The sequence below is a fragment of the Periophthalmus magnuspinnatus genome, chromosome 3 (genome assembly GCF_009829125.3).
Source record: "Periophthalmus magnuspinnatus isolate fPerMag1 chromosome 3, fPerMag1.2.pri, whole genome shotgun sequence".
Lineage (NCBI taxonomy): Eukaryota > Metazoa > Chordata > Actinopteri > Gobiiformes > Gobiidae > Periophthalmus > Periophthalmus magnuspinnatus.
In genome coordinates, this window is record NC_047128.1 from 10,206,136 (window position 1) to 10,225,617 (window position 19,482).

The window sequence follows — 19,482 nt, forward strand, 5'->3', positions numbered from 1 at the left end:
GATTTTAGTTTTGACTGAAGTGGATTTGAGACGGGTTTTTGGCCTGTTGTGCCTGGGTGGGTGTGGTCTGAGTGCAGTGGCTCTCTGGGTGCATGTCTCTCCACCTCTGAACTGAAAGGTCACATGACCTGGACTGGCTCTGCTTCTGCTGTTGTCTAAAGACTGTCTAAACATGGCTGCTGCATCACTGAGAAAGATGAACTGCGCTAAAACCAAAGAAGGTCCTGCTGGGTCTGAAGCTCGCCTGTGGACTGGGCTCCTCCTCCACTGGCCACGTGACAAATGAATGAACTGAATCAAAACCTTCGGCAAGTGCTCTGCTGCTCTTCTAAAGGCCCGATAAAATTGCCTCTGCTGCTGTGTTGGGGCTGTGTTTGCTTGGGCATGCATGACTGGAACCTGCTCTCAGATCCACACAGTTAAAATATTTTGTTTTTAACCACATTCAAAATTTAGAAGGGTATTCATTTATTTCTAAACATTTTTGCTCCATTCCTGAAAACAACCGTTTACAAATGTAGCATTATTTGGGCTATTTCTTTTCATTGTACATCAGCGTTGTTGCACTGGGGCTGCTACATACTGTATATGCAACTCATTTGAAACGGTATTTAGAATGGCCACAATTAAAATTAGAAACTGATGTTTTTAAGCAGTAAAACTTCGAGTGCAAACAATATATCTAGGTTTATTATGCATGAAACCTGAGACCGCTGGGTTCTGAAATGTTTTAGATTGTTTGTTGTAAATGTTTAGTTGACATACTATGATACTTTATATTAGGTCAAAATGTCACTACTCCCGAAGGTGTTTGAAATTTGTATCTCAAACTAAACCATATTATTAGAACATAAAACACTGGCATTTTAATGCTTGGAAAAACAATTGTTGAGAGAGATTACTTAAGGTCACAATTATGACCCAGAAGGTGTAGACTCCTAGCCAAGCTTCCTCCCTGTGTAGACCAGGTGCACATGGACCTGCACAGGGATGAAATCAGGGAGGTGGGGCACAGCTGAGAGTCCTTTGGTTCTCAATAGTAACAATTATAACGATTCTTTCTAATAACAACAAGCAAATGGGTCAGAAAAACAACTCTGGAAAAACATGGTGCAATAGTACAAAATTGACTCTATATTAGTACAGATAAACATATTCTACCAAGATCAATGTTTAAATGGGCTGCAATATTGAGTCATGGGCAAAGCCATGTCTCAACAGGAGGGATATGTAGTATTACAAATCAACACTATACAACCTATGGATTTTCTAATTACTCAAAAAAAATTGTCTACAATGCGAAATTTGCATAAAACAAAATCATCAAGGAAATCTGAGACCAAAGAGAAAAATTTCCAGAACCGGAATATCCATTCCAGGTTATACATATGAATTTCATTCAACTCAACAAAGTAGAATATTGTCTAGTAATTATCGATGCCTATTCCAAATGGGTAGAACTGTTCCCTTACCACTCTCCAGACGCACTGACAGTAGTAAAAGCTTTATGTAAAAGAATAATACCTACATTTGGTATTCCACAAGTGCTGAGGAGTGACAAAGTAACACATTTTGTAAATGAAGTCATTGACAAAGTAGTACAAAATCTGAAAATTGATCTAAAACGACACTGAAGTTACCACCCTCAGAGCGCAGGACTAGTAGGGGACAAATGGGACCATCAAAACTAAACTGAGAAAAAACATGGCAGAAACAGGAAGACCATGGCCTGACTGTGTAGACTTAGTTTGATTAGGCGTGATGTGCATACTCAGCTGCACTAAGTCACTTACACCATTTGAGATACTATTTGGACCACCATATACAATACCAGACTTAACACCCAACCTAAGACATTCTCCAGAAGACATAAAAGACTTGTCTGACTACATGAGGAGAACTTTGATGACAAGAGAATGCTTAATATCAAATACTGTAGTAATGTAGTGTGTGTGGGGGTGTGTGTGTGTGTGTACAAGTGTGTATATATACATGTGTTACCTCTGCTCTTCATGCTGCAGTGTGTGTATGTGTGTGTATATATGTATGTGTGTTACCTCTGCTCTTCATGATGTAGTGCACAGCTCGGTCGCTGATGGCCGCGTCGCTCGGCTGAATGTCCAGAAATGGTTTGCTCCCGACGCCCATCGACACCATCTCCTTCAGGCGCATCTCTGAAACACAGTTAGACTTTAAAGCCACAGTAGGTAACTTATACTACAAAGAATATACTAAAATAAAAGCATGTCTTTTTTCATTTTGGTTGCAAAACCAGTGTCCTAACTGTGTGCAGGCTTGCATCTCCACAAACCTTATTTGGCCTGGAGGAGGGCCTCCTGCTTGTTTCTACGAAGATATTGTTTCTTTGGCTATAATCTTTCAAAGTATGGCAGCGCTTCTCTCTTTTTCTGGTGTACCCCCTTTGAGGGATATAAAGGAAATCCATGCCCCCCAAAGCCTTGAGAGATTATGAAGTATTATTGGATTTTTCACTATACAAAGACCTACCTGAAACTGATATAACAGTGATAATGCTTAATGCCATTTATTTCCAGTGCTTGAGTCATTAAAATAGGCTACGCAGACTGTGACTGTCTTTCATAGGTTTGAGCAAGAAGCCATGGACTACAGTATGTCCATCTTCTGAAGTATGGTTTTGACTTTCTATTTCAGTGGAATCGTGCAGGTGCTGTTCCGTCTTCAGAAAGTTACATACTGTACCTTTAAATACATTTCACATGCTATAATTCCTCTAGTTTAACCTGAGCTGAGACAGGTCGGAATTCTATGATTTTCTATGTAACTGTCAGACTGCAGATTTGTTGACCTGGTTTATGGTTAATATCTTTGTAATTTCTAGGCCTATCTACATGAAACAAAAACTGACCCAAACTCGTGCACACACTACACATGTGTCCCTGTACCTTTGTTGCGTGTGGCCTGGTTCCAGAGCAGCCGGGCGATGTCGCTGGTCCAGCTCTGTTTGACTTCTGAACTTGGAGCTTGTAGGAGGAACGTCTGGTTTTTGGAGGTTCTCCGTCTGAACCAGATCTCAAACTTCAGTCCATCGTCTCCAGTGGACTCAGTCAGGCCCACATCTGCTGTCTAAACTCACAACAGATACATGAAAAATAATAAACACTTGTTGTAAAAAATCCCATTAATGTTTAGTTTGTGTTTTATGTTCTTATGTGTTATAGGTACAGTTTTTAACAAAGGAAGAGTAAATCAGTTCATTGTGAACTGATTTAAAATACTTGTGTAAGAGAGTGTGAAATGTACTCTTTGCATAGCTGTCTATCAACACAAAGTAACTGATCAGATTCACTCAAATTAAATTAAATGTTTACAAAGTAACTCTTTAAAAATGACTACATAATGGTGTATTGGTAGTTTGGAGGATAACTGTTACCTAGCAACCATAATGTTCGCAAGGGTCAAAACTCTTAATTTGTACAATAGTTATGATTTGACTAATATAAATAAATGACAACACTGTTATTTATTGAAATAGTGTTAAAACTGTCAACACAATGCCCTCCTTGTCGCTGTAGTTTTGATGGAGTACAGATATACAGGGATTCTACTTTAGAACTCAGCTCTACAATTGTTCTAAAATTGATTCTTGTGAGCTATTAGCTTTAATGTTGTTACCTCCTCAAAAACATACTTGGAGTTGTGTTTTGTTTCATTCACACATGTTTGCGTAACACTTTATTATTAGTCTGTCTACATCGCCAAAGCTCAAAAAGATCTGTACACCTTGTAATGTCATGAAGTTGTAGTTTTACCTTTAGTTCAGTAGAGATTGGCAATTCTGGGGCTAAAATCATTTAAATGATTCTAGTGAAGGTGTGTAGAGTTTAAAATCACAGTGGAGCACTTCCTGTACTACCATATGACATCACAAAGTGGAACTGAGTGTTTTCTGTTTGAGAAAAGAACTCTAAATATGTATATAGTCTAAATAAGCAGGGTCTGTGTGTTAAACATATAAATGAAACAAAACACAACTCAAGGTATGTTTGTGATGAGGAAACAACATTAGAACATAGATCAGAGAATAGCATCATATGAGCCCTTTAAACACTCTTTTTAATATTACCTTGAAGGAGTGTTTGTAGATGAAGACATCCAAGCCTCCCTCCATACGTTTGGGTTTACTGAATAGAATCAGGTCCTCGAACAGAAACACATGGCGCTGACATTTCCTCCTCCCGCTCCAGACAGTGAACTCATCCTGGCGAATCAGCTGACCTTGCTCTTTTAGGTTCACCTGTAGACACAAAGAAACTACTAAAGCCAGTGCTGGCATAAAAGGGCTACTACAAACCAAAAGAAAATTAGGATTGATTGATTTAGACCAGTGGTTCTTAACCTTGTTGGAGGTATTGAACCCCACCAGTTTCATATGCACATTCACCGAACCCTTGTTTATTGAAATATATATATATATATATATATATATATATATATATATATATATATATATATATATATATATATATATATATATATATAATTTATTTTTTATTTTATTTATTTATTTATTTTTTTTTCCAAATTCAAGACATATGTATGTTTTACTGAACCATGCATTAACATCACTGTGTTCAAAGAATAAAACCAATACAATGTGTGAACTCACAACAAATTACATACATACCATACCAACAAAGACATGACCTTTTTTAATACTACCACACTGAAATTATTTTAATTTTTAACCTTATGTATTTCAATAATGAACTTACTGTATTTATGCTATTTATTATTTTTAACATTTTAACACAAACCCATCACCTAATTTCCATCACACTAGAATAATAATGAATATTTACTGCAAATCAATGATGTGACTTCTGCTGTTGCCTTTGAGAGACCAGTTCAGAAATGCATGGCTTCACCTTGGCAAGTGCCATTCTCATGTCATTTTCACAGCAAAGTCTGTTCCTTTTCTTCGTTTTTATGCCGTTTGAACCGCTCATTTAAGTTGGGCAGGTACTTCGATAGACACATCAAAGGGTGCATTTGTTGAATTGGGCCAACGTCTGAAGACGCTCGCAGTCCGCTAATCATATGAGACGGGTGCGTGTCTTGACCTCCACCCCCTGAGACTGACTCACTGAACCCCTAGGATTCGATCGAACCCAGGTTAAGAACCACTGATTTAGACAGATCAAAACAGATTTCTATTTCTTCTCTAAATCTTACATCACAGTCTCGGATGGCGTCCATGGCTAGCAGGTCGTTGCCATGGCGCAGCTGGAACTTGACCATATTTGTGGCGGCATGCAGCGTGGCAAGCTCCGCCTCCTGTGATTGGGACACGGCCACTTCCTTTATGAGGTCTGACAGCAGTAGGGCGTATTTACTCATCCTCTGAATGGGCTTGAGCAGGTATGAGGACAAGTCCATCTTATCCCCCAGCTCCACCTGCTTTCTCTGCAGAGAGACAGAAAGATTAAGATGGCTGTAGTGGAAAAAAACAAATTCTTGTTGAACTAAAGGCATGTGCTGCTGATCGATTCATCGACTAAAAAGGGGCCGTGGCAAACACTCTCAAAACTATTGCGTATCTATGTATTTGACCCAAACAGCTCTCACAAGACTACACCTGCAGGGGAAGTTCATGCAAACTACTACACAGAAAGTAGGAAACTTTCTGCGTAGGAAACAATGTATTTATATTAAGGCAGATTAAATTTGTGAGATTTTAATCTAGTTTTTGATTATCTTTAGCTCACTCCCTCACTGCCCCTCTCTGCTGTTGTCTCATTAAAAATATTACTTTTTACAGTCATAGAAGTATTTTAGAGAAATGGTTTCAAACTGCATTTTCATACTGCAACAACAGAAAGTATAGTTTAAGTGCATTTGAGAGTATTTGCACAGGCCAATGGCTCAAAGATCCCATAAGACCCATACATTTGCTTGGGTATTTTTGCGTCCCCGAACCGCCACCTTAACATGGTGGAGGGGTTTGAGCACCCGAATGATCTTGGGACCTATGTTGTTGGGGGCTCCATGCCCCTGGTAGGGTCACCCATGGCAAACAGGTCCTGGGAGACGGGTCTGACTAAGAGCGGTTCAGAAGCCCCCATGAAGAGTAATACAACAAGGCCAGTTACGTCGCCCGGACTGGCATTACCGGGGCCCCACCCTGGAGCCAGGCCTGGGGTGGGTGCTCGGCAGTGAGCGCCTGGTGGCCGGGCCTTTCCCCACGGGGCCCGGCCGGGCCCAGCCTGAAGGAACGACGTGGGGCCGTCCTCCCGTGGACCCACCACCTGCGAGAGGAGCCATGAGGGGCGGGTGCTGAGAGATCTGGGCGGCAGTCGAAGGCAGGGACCTCGACGACCGGATCTCCGGACATGGAGACTGGCTCTGGGGACATGGAATGTCAACTCGCTGGGGGAAAGGAGCCTGAGCTTGTGCAGGAGGTTGAGCGTTACTGGCTAGATATAGTCGGCCTCACCTCCATGCACAGCTTGGGCTCTGGAACCCAACTCCTTGAGAGGGGTTGGACTCTCCATTTCTCTGAGGTTGCCCGCGGGGAGTGGCGGCGAGCTGGTGTGGGCTTGCTCATTGCCCCACAGCTCAGCCGCCATGTGTTAGAGTTCACCCCAGTGAACGAGAGGGTCGCGTCCCTGTGCCTTCGGGTCGGGGACAGGTGTCTCACTGTTGTGTCGGCCTACGGGCCAAACAGCAGTGCGGAGTACCCGGCCTTCTTGGAGTCCCTGGGAGGGGTACTAGACAGTGCACCAACCGGGGACTCTGTTGTTCTCTTGGGGGACTTCAATGCCCATGTGGGTAATGACAGTGACACTTGGAGGGGCGTGATTGGGAGGAATGGCCTCTCCGATCTGAACACGAGTGGTGTTTTGTTATTGGACTTCTGTGCTAGTCACAGTTTGTCCATAACAAACACCATGTTCGAGCACAAGGGTGTCCATCAGTGCACGTGGCACCAGGACACTCTAGGTCGGAGGTCGATGATCGACTTTGTTGTTGTGTCATCTGATCCCCGACCGCGTGTCTTGGACACTTGGGTGAAGAGAGGGGCTGAGCTGTCAACTGATCACCACCTGGTGGTGAGTTGGATCCGCTGGCGGAGGAGGAAGCCGGACAGACCTGGCAGGCCCAAGCGCATCGTGAGGGTCTGCTGGGAAAGTCTGGCAGAGCCCTCTGTCAGAGGGGTCTTCAACTCTCACCTCCGGGAGAGCTTCTCCCTGATCCCGGGGGAGGTTGGAGACATGGACTCCGAGTGGGCCATGTTCTCCACCTCTATTGTCGATGCGGCTGCTTGTAGTTGTGGTCGTAAGGTCTGTGGTGCTTGTCGCGGCGGCAATTCCCGAACCCGGTGGTGGACACCGGAAATAAGGGATGCCATCAAGCTGAGCTCGTGGGACTCCTGAGGCAGCTGATGAGTACTGGCGGGCCAAGCGTGCCACGGCTCGGGCAGTCACAGAGGCAAAAACTCGGGGTTGGGAGGAGTTCGGGGAGGCCATGAAGGAGGACTATCGGACGGCCTCAAAGAGATTCTGGCATACCGCCGCCGATCCGACGCCTCAGGAGGGGGAAGCAGTGCTTCACCAACACTGTTTACAGTGCGGGTGGAAAGCTGCTGACCTTGACTGGGGATGTTGTCGGGCGGTGGAAGGAATACTTTGAGGATCTCCTCAATCCCACTGTCACGTCTTCCGAGAAGGAAGCAGAAACTGGGGACCCAGAGGCGGACTCGTCCATCACCCTGGCTGAAGTCACTGAGGTTGTTGGCAAGCTCCTTGGTGGCAAGGCTCCGGGGGTGGACGAGATCCGTCCTGAGTACCTCAAGTCTCTGGATGTTGTTGGGCTGTCTTGGCTGACACGTCTCTGCAACATCGCGTGGCGGTCGGGGACAGCACCTGTGGAGTGGCAGACCGGGGTGGTGGTCCCTCTGTATAAGAAGGGGGACCGGAGGGTGTGTTCCAATTACAGGGGAATCACACCCCTCAGCCTTCCCGGTATGGTCTATTCCAGGGTACTGGAGAGGAGAATCTGACCGATAGTCGAACCTCGGATTCAGGAGGAGCAGTGTGGTTTTCGTCCTGGTTGCGGAACACTGGACCAGCTCTATACTCTCCATCGGGTCCTTGAGGGTTCATGGGAGTATGCCCAACCAGTCCACATGTGTTTTGTGGATCTGGAGAAGGCATTCAACCGTGTCCCTCATGGTGTCCTTTGGGGGGTGCTCTGGGAGTATGGGGTCCGGGGCTCTTTGCTAAGGGCTGTCCGGTCCCTGTATGACCGGAGCAGGAGCTGTGTTCGCATTGCCGGCAGTAAGTCAGACCTGTTCCCGGTGCATGTTGGACTCCGCCAGGGCTGCCCTTTGTCACCGGTTCTGTTCATTATATTTATGGACAGAATTTCTAGGCGCAGCCAGGGGCCGGAGGGGGTCTGGTTTGGGAACCACAGGATTTCATCTCTGCTGTTTGCAGATGATGTTGTCCTGATGGCTTCTTCGAGCCAGGACAAGCAGCAGGCACTGGGGCGGTTTGCAGCCGAGTGTGAAGCGGCTGAGATGAGAATCAGCTTCTCTAAATCCGAGGCCATGGTTCTCGACCGGAAAAAGGTGGTTTGCCCTCTCCGGGTGGGTGGTGAGCCTTTGCCTCAAGTGGAGGAGTTCAAGTATCTCGTTTCTTGTTCACGAGTGAGGGAAGGATGGAGCGTGAGATTGACAGGCGGATCGGTGCAGCGTCTGCAGTGATGCGGTCGCTGTATCGGTCCGTTGTGGTGAAGAAGGAGCTGAGCCCAATTTACCGGTCAATCTACATTCCTACCCTCACCTATGGTCATGAGCTCTGGGTAATGACCGAAAGGACAAGGTCGCGGATACAAGCGGCCGAAATGAGTTTCCTCCGCAGGGTGGCCGGGCGCACCCTTAGGGATAGGGTGAGGAGCTCGGTCACACGGGAGGAGCTCAGAGTAGAGCCGCTGCTCCTACACGTCAAGAGGAAGCAGTTGAGGTGGCTCGGGCATCTGCTTAGGATGCCTCCTGGACGCCTCCCTAGGGAGGTGTTCTGGGCATGTCCCACCGGGAGGAGGCCCCGGGGAAGACCCAGGACGCTGGATGCTGGAGGGACTATGTCTCTCGGCTGGCCTGGGAATGCCTTGGGGTCCCACCGGAGGAGCTGGAGGATGTGTCCGGGGTGAGGGAAGTCTGGGAGTCTCTGCTTAGACTGCTGCCCACGCGACCCGGTCCCGGATAAGCGGAAGAAAATGGATGGATGGATTTTTGCCTTTATTTCAAAAAGAAACTATTATATGTATCATAAATGGATGAACAATAAGTCTATAAGTGCTTTGTTTGTTTGCAGAAGCTTGAGTTTAAGGGCAAATGGGACTTATTCTAGTAAGTTCAGAAATGACTGAAATACCTTGTAAGTAAGTTCAGAAATGACTGAAATACTGAAATATTACCCTAATGATGGGCTAATATTTTTTTTCTAATAGATTATTATTTAAAATGAAGATATTTTATAATCTGCATGTGATATCTGCCTAAATATGCCAAACTTCAGTTACTCAGTGTTGACACATTCAGACCTGAAAAGCTAATAAGGATAGAAATGTTAAGTGATGGTAACACGGCAGATCTGAACAAACCATTGAAAATTGCACACAAAGGCGTTACGAGGGTCTATGTGTGTGTTTGGCAAAATATGTATGGAATGCGGAAACAAAAACGGCAAACACTCGGGGTCAGAGGTCGCATGGTGTCACGCCCAGGGAGGGGTCAGAGAGACTGAAAGAGCAGAGTCTTACCCTGAAGAAGGAGTTTCCGTGGTGGGACAGGAGAGTGTCGGACTTGGGCTTGTTTTTGCTGTAGAGGGCGTAGAGTCCAAACTGCTCCTGCTGTTAAAACACAAGATACACATGTGAATATGTATAATTCATGTAGCCAAACATTTAAAGTGCATAGTAATAACTACAAAAACATGAAATATATATATATATACACACGCCTAGTGAGAAAGTGGTGTGTGCGCGAATGATGCGCGTCAGTCTGCCCCAGGGCAGCTGTGGCTACAATAGTAGCTTACCATCACCAAGTGTGGAAATGAATTAATAATGACTAGTGTAGCGCTTTGAGAGGCTTTGAAAAGCGCATTACAAGTGTAAGCCATTATTATTATATATCACCCTGAATGGCTAACTGAAGAGCGTACAATCCTGATCCAGAACTCCAAAAACATGTGGAAGACTTCTCACCATTCAAAATATGTAGTTTTAATTGTGAATTGCTTTGGTCCTCTTAAACTAGAGACAGGTCAGAATTCTGTGGTAGAGTTTTCTATGCAACTGTCTGATTTGTTGACCTGGTTTATGGTGAATATATCTGTCAGTTTTTGTTTCATGTGGATAGGCCCAGTACTTACAAAGTTCAGTGTCTTCTCTATCAGTATAAATAAACAATAGTGATCATTTCACAATAACTTCAGAAAGTGGTGGCATTATTCAACCCCACAGATGTGACTGTTATCAGTTAAAATCTTCTTTCAAATCAGTAAAAACTGTGAATCTCCCACAGTTATAAAGGCTCCTGCCTCTATGACACCATCAAATTGTAGCATGTGCATATAACCTATTCATGGCTGTCAATTCCTATTTATAGGTGGCATTTTGAGGACTTTTCCCATTCAAAAGATATTATTATTATTATTTTATTTTAAAGTGGTATTTTCTATGACAACAGATTTTCATTATTCTGAAACCCATGGATAGAGAAATGTGGCTCTTGTCCTCCCATCCTACAACGTGAAAACTCCCAGTGTGTTGCCTCATTGCCTTACATGTCTGAGGAAACAGTGTGGCACTCTGAGCGGGTGTCTCCAGCAGGCCTCCAGCTCTTTGAGGAAGAACTGGCTATGGAAGTCCAGAAGCTTCTCCAGATTCCCAAACACCACGGAGCGTTTTCCTCTCAGGTCCTGAGGCACATCTGGACGCTCCATCTCAGGGAAGTAGTGATGAATGATGTATCGGAGCGAACGTACATACTCCCGCTCTGTAGTCACCATCTCCTCCACGATGTGACGCAGTTTACTACACAGAGAACAAATACACATCAAGAAACAGAACCATCTGATGTTTTATTAATTATAAAAAAAAAATATTAGTTATAAAAAAATCCACAATAGTACTGATTTACATCACTACTACTGTGAATGTGGTTTTGAAAATTCCAAACTCTATTTTGATAGAGTTAAAATAGACTCCCCCTCCCTGAACCGCCACCTTAACGTGGTGGAGGGGTTTGAGCACCCGAATGATCCTGGGAGCTATGTGCTTCATGCCCCTGGTAGGGTCACCTATGACAAACAAGTCCTGGAAGATGGGTCAGACTAACAGCGGTTCAGAAGCCCCACATGAGTAGTGATAGAGCAAGGCCAGTTACATCGCCGGGACTGGTGTTACCGGTGCCCCACCCTGGAGCAAGGCCTGGGGTGGGTGGCTCGACAGCAAGCGCCTGGTGGCCCGACAGCAAGCAAGCGCCTGGTGGCCGGGCCTTTTCCCACGGGGCCCAGCCCGAAGGAGCGACTTGGGGCCGTCCTCCCGTGGACCCACCACCTGCGGGAGGAGCCATGAGGGGCGGGTGTAGAGAGATCCGAGCGGCTCTGGAACCCAACTCCCCAACAGCCTTGAGAGAGGCTGGACTCCATTTCTCTGGCATTGCCCGCGGGGAGTGGCGGCGAGCTAGTGTGAGCTTGCTCATTGTCCCACAGCTCAGCCGCCACGTGTTGGAGTTCGCCCCGGTGAACAAGAGGGTCGTTTCCCTGCGCCTTCGAGCCGGGGACAGGTCTCTCACTGTTGTGTCGGCCTATGGGCCAAACAGCAGTGCAGAGACTACCTGGCCTTCTTGGAGTCCCTGGGAGGGGTACTAGACAGTGCACCAACCGGGGACTCCATTGTTCTTCTGGGGAACTTCAATGCCCATGTGGGTAATGACAGTGACACTTGGAGGGGCGTGATTGGGAGGAATGGCCTCCCCGATCTGAACACGAGTGGTGTTTTGTTATTGGACTTCTGTGCTAGTCACAGTTTGTCCATAACAAACACCACGTTTGAACACAAGGGTGTCCATCAGTGTATGTGGCACCAGGACACCCTAGGTCAGAGGTTGATGATCGACTTTGTTGTCGTGTCATCTGATCTCCGGCCGCGTGTCTTGAACACTTGGGTGAAGAGAGGGGCTGAGCTGTCAACTGATCACCACCTGGTCGTGAGTTGAATCCGCTGGCAGAGGAGGAAGCCGGACAAACCTGGCAGGCCCAAGCGCATCATGAGGGTCTGCTGGGAACGTCTGGCAGAGCCCTCTGTCAGAGGGGTCTTCAACTCACGCCTCCGGGAGAGCCTTCTTCCGAGGCAAAAACTCCGGGGGTGGATGAGATCCGTACCTCAAGTCTCTGGATGTTGTGGGGCTGTCTTGGCTGACACGTCTCTGCAACATCGCGTGGCAGTCGAGGACAGTGCAACTGGATTGGCAGACCGGGGTCACGGAACACTGGACCAGCTCTATACTCTTCATCAGGTCCTTCAGGGTTCATGGGAGTTTGCCCAACCAGTCCAGATGTGTTTTGTGGATCTGGAGAAGGCATTCGACCGTGTCCCTCGTGGTGTCCTTTGGGAGGTGCTCCAGGATTATGGGGTCCGAGGCTCTTTGCTAAGGGCTGTCCGGTCCCTGTATGACCTGAGCAGGAGCTGTGTTCGCATTGCCGGCAGTAAGTCAGACCTGTTCCCGGTGCACGTTGGACACCGCCAGGGCTACCCCTTTGTCACCGGCCATGGTTCTCGACCAGAAAAAGGTGACTTGCCCTCTCCGGGCGGGTGGTGAGTCTCTGCCTCAAGTGGAGGAGTTCAAGTATCTCGGGGTCTTGTTCACGAGTGAGGGAAGGATGGAGCTTGAGATTGACAGGCGGATCGGTGCAGCGTCTGCAGTTATGCGGTGACTGTATCAGTCTGTTGTGGCTAAAGGAGGAGCTGAGTCGCAAGGCAAAGCTCTCAATTTACCGGTCAGTCTACGTTCCTACCCTCACCTATGGTCATGAGCTCTGGGTAATGACCGAAAGGACAAGATCGCGGATACAAGTGACCGAAATGGTGATGCAAGCCCGCTTACAGTAAGGACACATGTTTTTCTTAGCTTTTCAGTGCAATAAAAACAACTAAAAACGTGCTTTTATTTATTTAATATTGTCTGAATATCCATAGCAGGACACTACAGTGACAGATATTAAATGCAGTCACTGTGTCACACTGCCCTACACTAGAAGCTGGTACCAAGACAAATAACTGAAAAACAAACAAACTCCTGACTGGTTGCACCCACCTCCCTCGGGGCCGTTGCTCTGCTGTGGAGCTCACACTGTTGATGCTCTGGGTGCTGGGACTCCTGCTGGCAGCATGTCCTACCCAGCTCTGAGCTCCAGTCCTGGGGCAGAGAGTACGGTCAGCTGCCTCTGTGCTCGATACCTCCAGCCCCTTTATGAAGACCCCCGTGTTCCCCCTCCGTGCTGGCTCGCTCAAGGTCCTGGGACAATATCAGATTTTAGAGTGATGATTATTGTGTGGAAAAAAACAAAAAACAAGCTTCAATAAAATAATGTTAATATAATTATATTTAAAGGGCCCATATAAGGCTATTTTCTGATCTATGTTACAATGTTTCCTCATCACAAACATACCTGTTGTGTTTTGTTTCATTCACACATGTTTAACACATAAACCTGCACATTTAGGCTGAGTTCTTCTCTCAAACAGAAAACACTCTGGTCCACCTTGTGATGTGTGTGATGATACAGGAAGTGCTCCACTGTGTTTTTAAACTCCATACACCTTCACTAGAATCATTTGGATAATTTCAGCCCTGGCTCATCTCTACTGAACTAAAGGTAAAAGGAGCTGTTAACTAGAAAATTAACACAACAGGACATCACAAACCGGAACAGAGCATTCTGAGCTCTGGAGATGTAGACATGTTTTTGAGGAGGTAACATTATAACATGGCTTAATGAGTCCTTTTTGGAAGAAATTACAAAAAAAATCTTGCCTACTTTTGTAAAAAAAAAATAATAATAATAATAAATGACTTCCTAGTTGGACACTGGCAGCAGATATGGCATACATAGAGGAAATTAATTACCATAGTGTAAACAAAGGCAAAAACTTGTTTAAAGTAAATAGTCCCTGCATTTCGGATGGAATATTCTGTGTTGATGCCATAGGTAGAGGGATTCAGTTTGTCAAGGTGTTTCTGAGGAAAAAGAATGTCCTGCAATTGAACAAATCCAAAATATATGTTTAATGCCATACTGTGGAACATTAAAGGCAAATAGCATCTTCATGGAGACAAACAGGTGACAGACCTAAAAAAGTTGCATAGTGCACCTTTAAATTTGCATCTAAATTATTATAATTTTTTTTTTTAGTTTTTATATTGTGACCTGGACAATCCCAATTATCGATCACCCCAATAATCTTGACATCCATACCTGGGACTGGCACCGTAACGGGAGGACTCGGGGGTGGGTGGGCAGTCGAAGCTTTGGGTCTTACGCAGCTGCTGTCGTCTGCCAAGAGGAGTGAAAGAAGATGAAGAGCAGATTGATGGAGATCTAAAACTCAAATTAAAACTATCTGTGGAGTCCAGACGTTGTAGACTTGGCGCAGGTGAAGGAGTGGTTTCAAATGAATCTTTAGTGTCATCAAAATTGGAGGGACTTCTGAATAGTCTTTGTAATAGGGGCGTGTGTTGAGGCGTAGATGTGATTGGAGAGTTTAAATTTGTTGTAGGTGAAGGAGTACATGATGAACAAGTACTATTCGTTTCATCGTTGGCATATGGGGACATTTGAGAGGAATCCTTCACACCCCAAAATCCTGACAGAGATTTTCTGGAAAAACCTGATGAACTTTTGCTTTGTTCCGAGTCAGATCTGCGCCGCTGGTTGGAATTGGAGTCTCTTGTCCGCAAAGCTGCTTCCATTTTCCGGTCAAACATTTTTTTTGTTTCTTGACACTTGGACCAAGCAAAGCTCCACTGTCGAAGGCCCCGTTCGCCCCGGAGCTCCCCAGCCAAAGCTCTCATCTCCTGGAAGCAGGAGTCAGGGATAGGAGGGTGGAGGCGGTTGTACTCTTCCAAACACCTGATCACGACTGGACATTTTTCAGGCAGAGAGCAGTCCTCCATGGTGATGCCCGCTAAGTGACGCATACCTGCCAGAGCCCAGCCATAGGCCTAAAGAGGAGAGAAAGAGAGAGAGGGAGAGTGTTACACATGTGTGGAATTTGGATGTTTTCAGATTCTACAATGTGATGTTGTCATATTGCCAGGGGGCCAATATGACAACATCATTATTGGCTTACAGAATGCTGTGATGTCTTCTGAAACACAGCAATAGCACAATTTAAAAAAAAAAAATCCTTAAAAAATACATGCAATCCAGAAATTCACAATCAAAAGGGCTTTTTTGCAAAGTTAATGTAAGATTAGATCATGGAACTTTTTTGATCTGATCTGTAGAAATGTGTAAACGCAGGAATTATTTTGAATTCAATAACTCTGAGGTCTTGACTGATTGTGAATGTGATATTAATCCATTTTAGATACAGAAAGATTCACACCCTCGCCCATGTCCTAATGCAGTGGTTCCTAAACTGACGGTCAGGACATGATTTGAAGATATTTAAAAATTGGTTTAGGAAACAAGTTATTGTTGCCTGGCGATACGATGGCCGGGCTGCTAGCTTCTTGTGGCTAGAGGAAGTGCATATGGTGGCTTGTGGTTTGTTTCTCTCTAGTTTACACTGGTTCTTTTAAAACTCTTTGGAGGAGAGGTTTGGATAGTAAGGTAAGTTGCAGTCAGTTTGTCCCTGTCAGGCTAAGAGCGCTTTCCTGGTGGAAATCGCTGGGGTGGGAGTGGGGAGGAAAGTGGCTGAAGCTCTGCTTGGGAGCACTCCGAGGCTGCAGGTGGGTCGCCGTTTCGGTTGCCTTACCGGTCTTGCGGGCTATTGTGCATAACAACCCGCCACAAGTACTTCTCTGAAGACTAGGGGGGGACATTAGTTAGATAATTGGACAGGTAGTTAGAGGGACATAGCTGCAGTGACTCCTTGCTATTAGATAGCTAGCAGTTAGCCTGCCACTCCCGCCGGCTAGGTGGCGTCTGTTAAAATTCAGAGAGTGGATGGAAATAAAGACCTTCGAATCTTCTTTAAGTTTGTGAATGGACATAGCTTCAGCTCAGTTAACCTCATTCGTCTTGCTAAGACAGTGAAAGATGTTTTGGGGGAGATCATGAGTGCCCAGATTTTGGCAGATGGGAAGTTGCTTATTGTTTGCTCTCCAGAGTCCCAGAGGAAGAAAGCTGCCTCTCTTAAAATGTTGTGTGAAAAGCAGATTGAAGGATTTGTGCCTGCAAGTAAAGGAGGGCTCAGAGGAGTTGTGTATGGGGTGTCGCTTGAGATGACAATGGAAGATCTAGTGAGAGGAGTTGAAAGGGCTAAGGTTGTAGATGCTTCCTGCATTCGGGTGTTTAGTGAGGGCGTCAGGAAGGATACGACCACAGTGGTCTTGACTTTTCAAGAGGAGTCGTTGCCTGAGAGAATCTACGTGCGCTGTTTGGCGAGTGCAGCCATATAGAAAACCCCCACTCAGGTGTTCTAAATGTCAGCGCTACGGGCATGTTGCCGCGGTGTGTCGGGGGGAGCGCAAGTGCGGAAAGTGTGGGGGTAACCATGAGTTTGCTGAGTGTAAGGAGGCGACGCTCAAGTGTGGCACTTGTGGAGGCGGGCATATTGCTGGCAGTAGGGAGTATGAACACTACAAGCAAGCTGCTAAAGTGCAGAGTTACAAGGAGGCTAATAAAGGTGTGACTTACGCTGATGCTCTTAAGCATGTGAAGCGGCAGAGTGCCCCCACTATTATGTCAGCTGTAGCGAAGGACTCTGTAGTTGTGAATACAGTGAACTTTCTGGCTTTTATTGCCGAAGTGATGTGCAGTTTTAAAAAAGCAAAAAACAACTCTGATATTGTGCGAGCTGTGGCTGATAGTGCTCAAAAAATCTTGGGGACTCCCTGGGTAGATCCAGAGTACCTGTACAATTTGTTTTTTGGAAAAGATAAAACACAGACTGGCGCTGCCCAAGTTCTCATGATGATGGTGGTGGGGGGCCTACTTAATCTTGTGATGATATTCCACATCTTTCAATGGAATGCGCGGAGTCTCATAGCTAATGGGCAAGAGTTAAAAGGATTTATTGGGGCATTTAAAGAGTCACATGTGCCGAAAATTATTTGTATATAAGAGACTTGGTTAAGGCCGTGTTTAGATTTTGTAATTCCTGGTTATGTCTGCCTGCGTAAAGATTGAAATTCCTCTGGTGGGGGATGTGGTATGTTTATAGCAGAAGATGTCCAATACCGCAGAGTAAATATTGAGTTACAGCTTGAATGTGTGGTGGCTGAGATCTGGATGACCACTACTCCTTTTTAGTCAGATGCAGTCAGCACATAATAAAGTCAGGGATGGGCAGATAGATGGGGGTTTAGACTGTCAGTCGCTAAGTCCAAATTTGTCATTTTTGGAAGGAAAAAGAATATTGGGTGTCATAATTTGAAATTGTATGGGGAACCTGTTGAGAGAGTGCGAGTGTTCAAATTCCTTGGTGTATGGATGAATGAAAAATTGACAAATGGAGAACATGTTCAGAGAATGGCGGATAAATGCTGCAAGGTTATAAACATAATGAGGTGCCTTACCGGCTCAACCTGGGGTGCAGGAAGGGATGCGCTTTTAATGATCTATAAGGCAATGATTCGGTCTGTGTTTGATTATGGATGTGTAGTATATAGGTCTGCAGCCCAGTCGACATTGGCAAAGTTGGGTGTAGTGCAGGCAAGAGCACTTCAATTGTGCACCGGGGCCATGAGAACGACATCAATTTCTGCACTGTTGGTGGAGGCAGGTGAAATACCTTTGACCCTGCGACGTAAAAAATTGGCTTTCAATTATTTTGTGAAATTAAAAGGGGCTGAAAATCACTGCTGTCCACCCGAGTGCTAGAAGAAAGCTGGGAGTTTAGTCAGAGTGCAAGCAGAATTAATAGATATAGCTTTTTACAACGTGTAGAGGGAGGGTTTAGGGAACTTGGAGTTAAAAGCAGTGAAATTGTGGCTCCGGTGCAGTGGCCTGTGATTCCACCGTGGCTGTGGCATGAGCCTATTATTGATCTGTCAATAAAGAAGCTAGCCAAAAGTGGTTACAAGGGAAATCTGGCGCCCTATGTGAGAGATTATCTCGGGAACCAGTGGGAGGGGGTCACCCAAATATACACAGATGGGTCTAGAGACCCTGAACATAATAAAGTGGGGTTTGGCTTCTGGGTTCCCCAGTTCCGTATCCAACAAATTCACCGGCTCCCAGATGATATTTCTATTTTCTCTGCTGAACTGATTGCAATTCTGTGGGCACTGTGGTGGCTGGAGGAAGTAGGAGTTAAGAGTTCAGTAATTTGCACTGATTCACTGTCAGCGTTAATGGCCTTGGAAGGGGGAGAAGGAAGTAAGGGATGTCCTGACGTGGTGAATGAGACTCTAGTAATGGTGTATAAACTTGAGTTAGGTGGTTTTGATGTGGGGTTTTTATGGGTCCCAGCTCATGCTGGTCTTGAGGGAAATGATGTTGCAGACAGTCTTGCTAAGGCTAGTCTAAAGAAGTCAGAAATACACCTCAGAATACCTCTTGGTAGGATGGAGTGTCGTTCTATTATACAGGCCAGTATTAAAAAGCAGTGGCAACAAAAGTGGGATGATGAAACAAAAGGGAGACAGATGCACAGCATAGTTTCAGTTAATGACCCTCCTGGGCCCGTTCTCTCACGCCAGGATGACACTAAACTGACACGCCTCCGATTAGGCCACTGTGGGTTTGCTAGTGGGCTATTCCTCATTGAGAAACATGATGATGGTTGTTGTGAGTGGTGTGGAGTCTCTGAGACTGTGGTGCATGTTATGCTGCACTGTCCAGTATATAGTGCTCAGAGGGTTATCTAAGATAGGACTTAATAACTTTTCTTTGAGGACAATATTAGGACATGGAGCTTACCCCAAGGAGAGGGCTTGGTTGGTGACTCGATTTCTAATACAAACTGGGTTTATTACAGAATTTAGGGAAGAGCAGCTGTAACGTCCTTTTCCTTTAGGCGAGCATTCGCCACGAGGTATAAATCTACATGAAATCTCCTGACTAGCGGAGGGCAGCAATGCACTAACCATGCCCAGTCTGCCGGAAATAACCACAACAACAACAAGTTATTGTTGCCTAAACTCTCTAATTCTCTGAGGATGATCTGACGTCATTTCCGGGTGAGTGCATTCTGTTTTGCAAGTTGTATATCTAGCGTCTCTCTCCTGAAATTGTTAATCCACGAATCCTTACAGTTTTA

The 19,482-nt window shown here is 45.6% G+C and overlaps 1 protein-coding gene across 2 annotated transcripts in view; it reads right to left on the reverse strand.

Moving 5' to 3' along the window:
* The window catches only part of plekhg4 (pleckstrin homology domain containing, family G (with RhoGef domain) member 4), a 118,458-nt gene that overhangs the window by 4,788 nt on the left and 94,188 nt on the right, over positions 1-19,482 (reverse strand). For both annotated transcript variants that reach the window (XM_055232525.1, XM_055232526.1), the window contains exons 14-21: positions 14,529-15,274; positions 13,367-13,567; positions 10,833-11,082; positions 9,805-9,894; positions 5,215-5,445; positions 4,106-4,276; positions 2,925-3,105; positions 2,058-2,174 (exon numbers count right to left, since the gene is read on the reverse strand). In XM_055232525.1, coding sequence (XP_055088500.1) covers positions 2,058-2,174; positions 2,925-3,105; positions 4,106-4,276; positions 5,215-5,445; positions 9,805-9,894; positions 10,833-11,082; positions 13,367-13,567; positions 14,529-15,274 — 1,987 coding nt within the window. The remainder of the gene's footprint in view (positions 1-2,057; positions 2,175-2,924; positions 3,106-4,105; positions 4,277-5,214; positions 5,446-9,804; positions 9,895-10,832; positions 11,083-13,366; positions 13,568-14,528; positions 15,275-19,482) is intronic.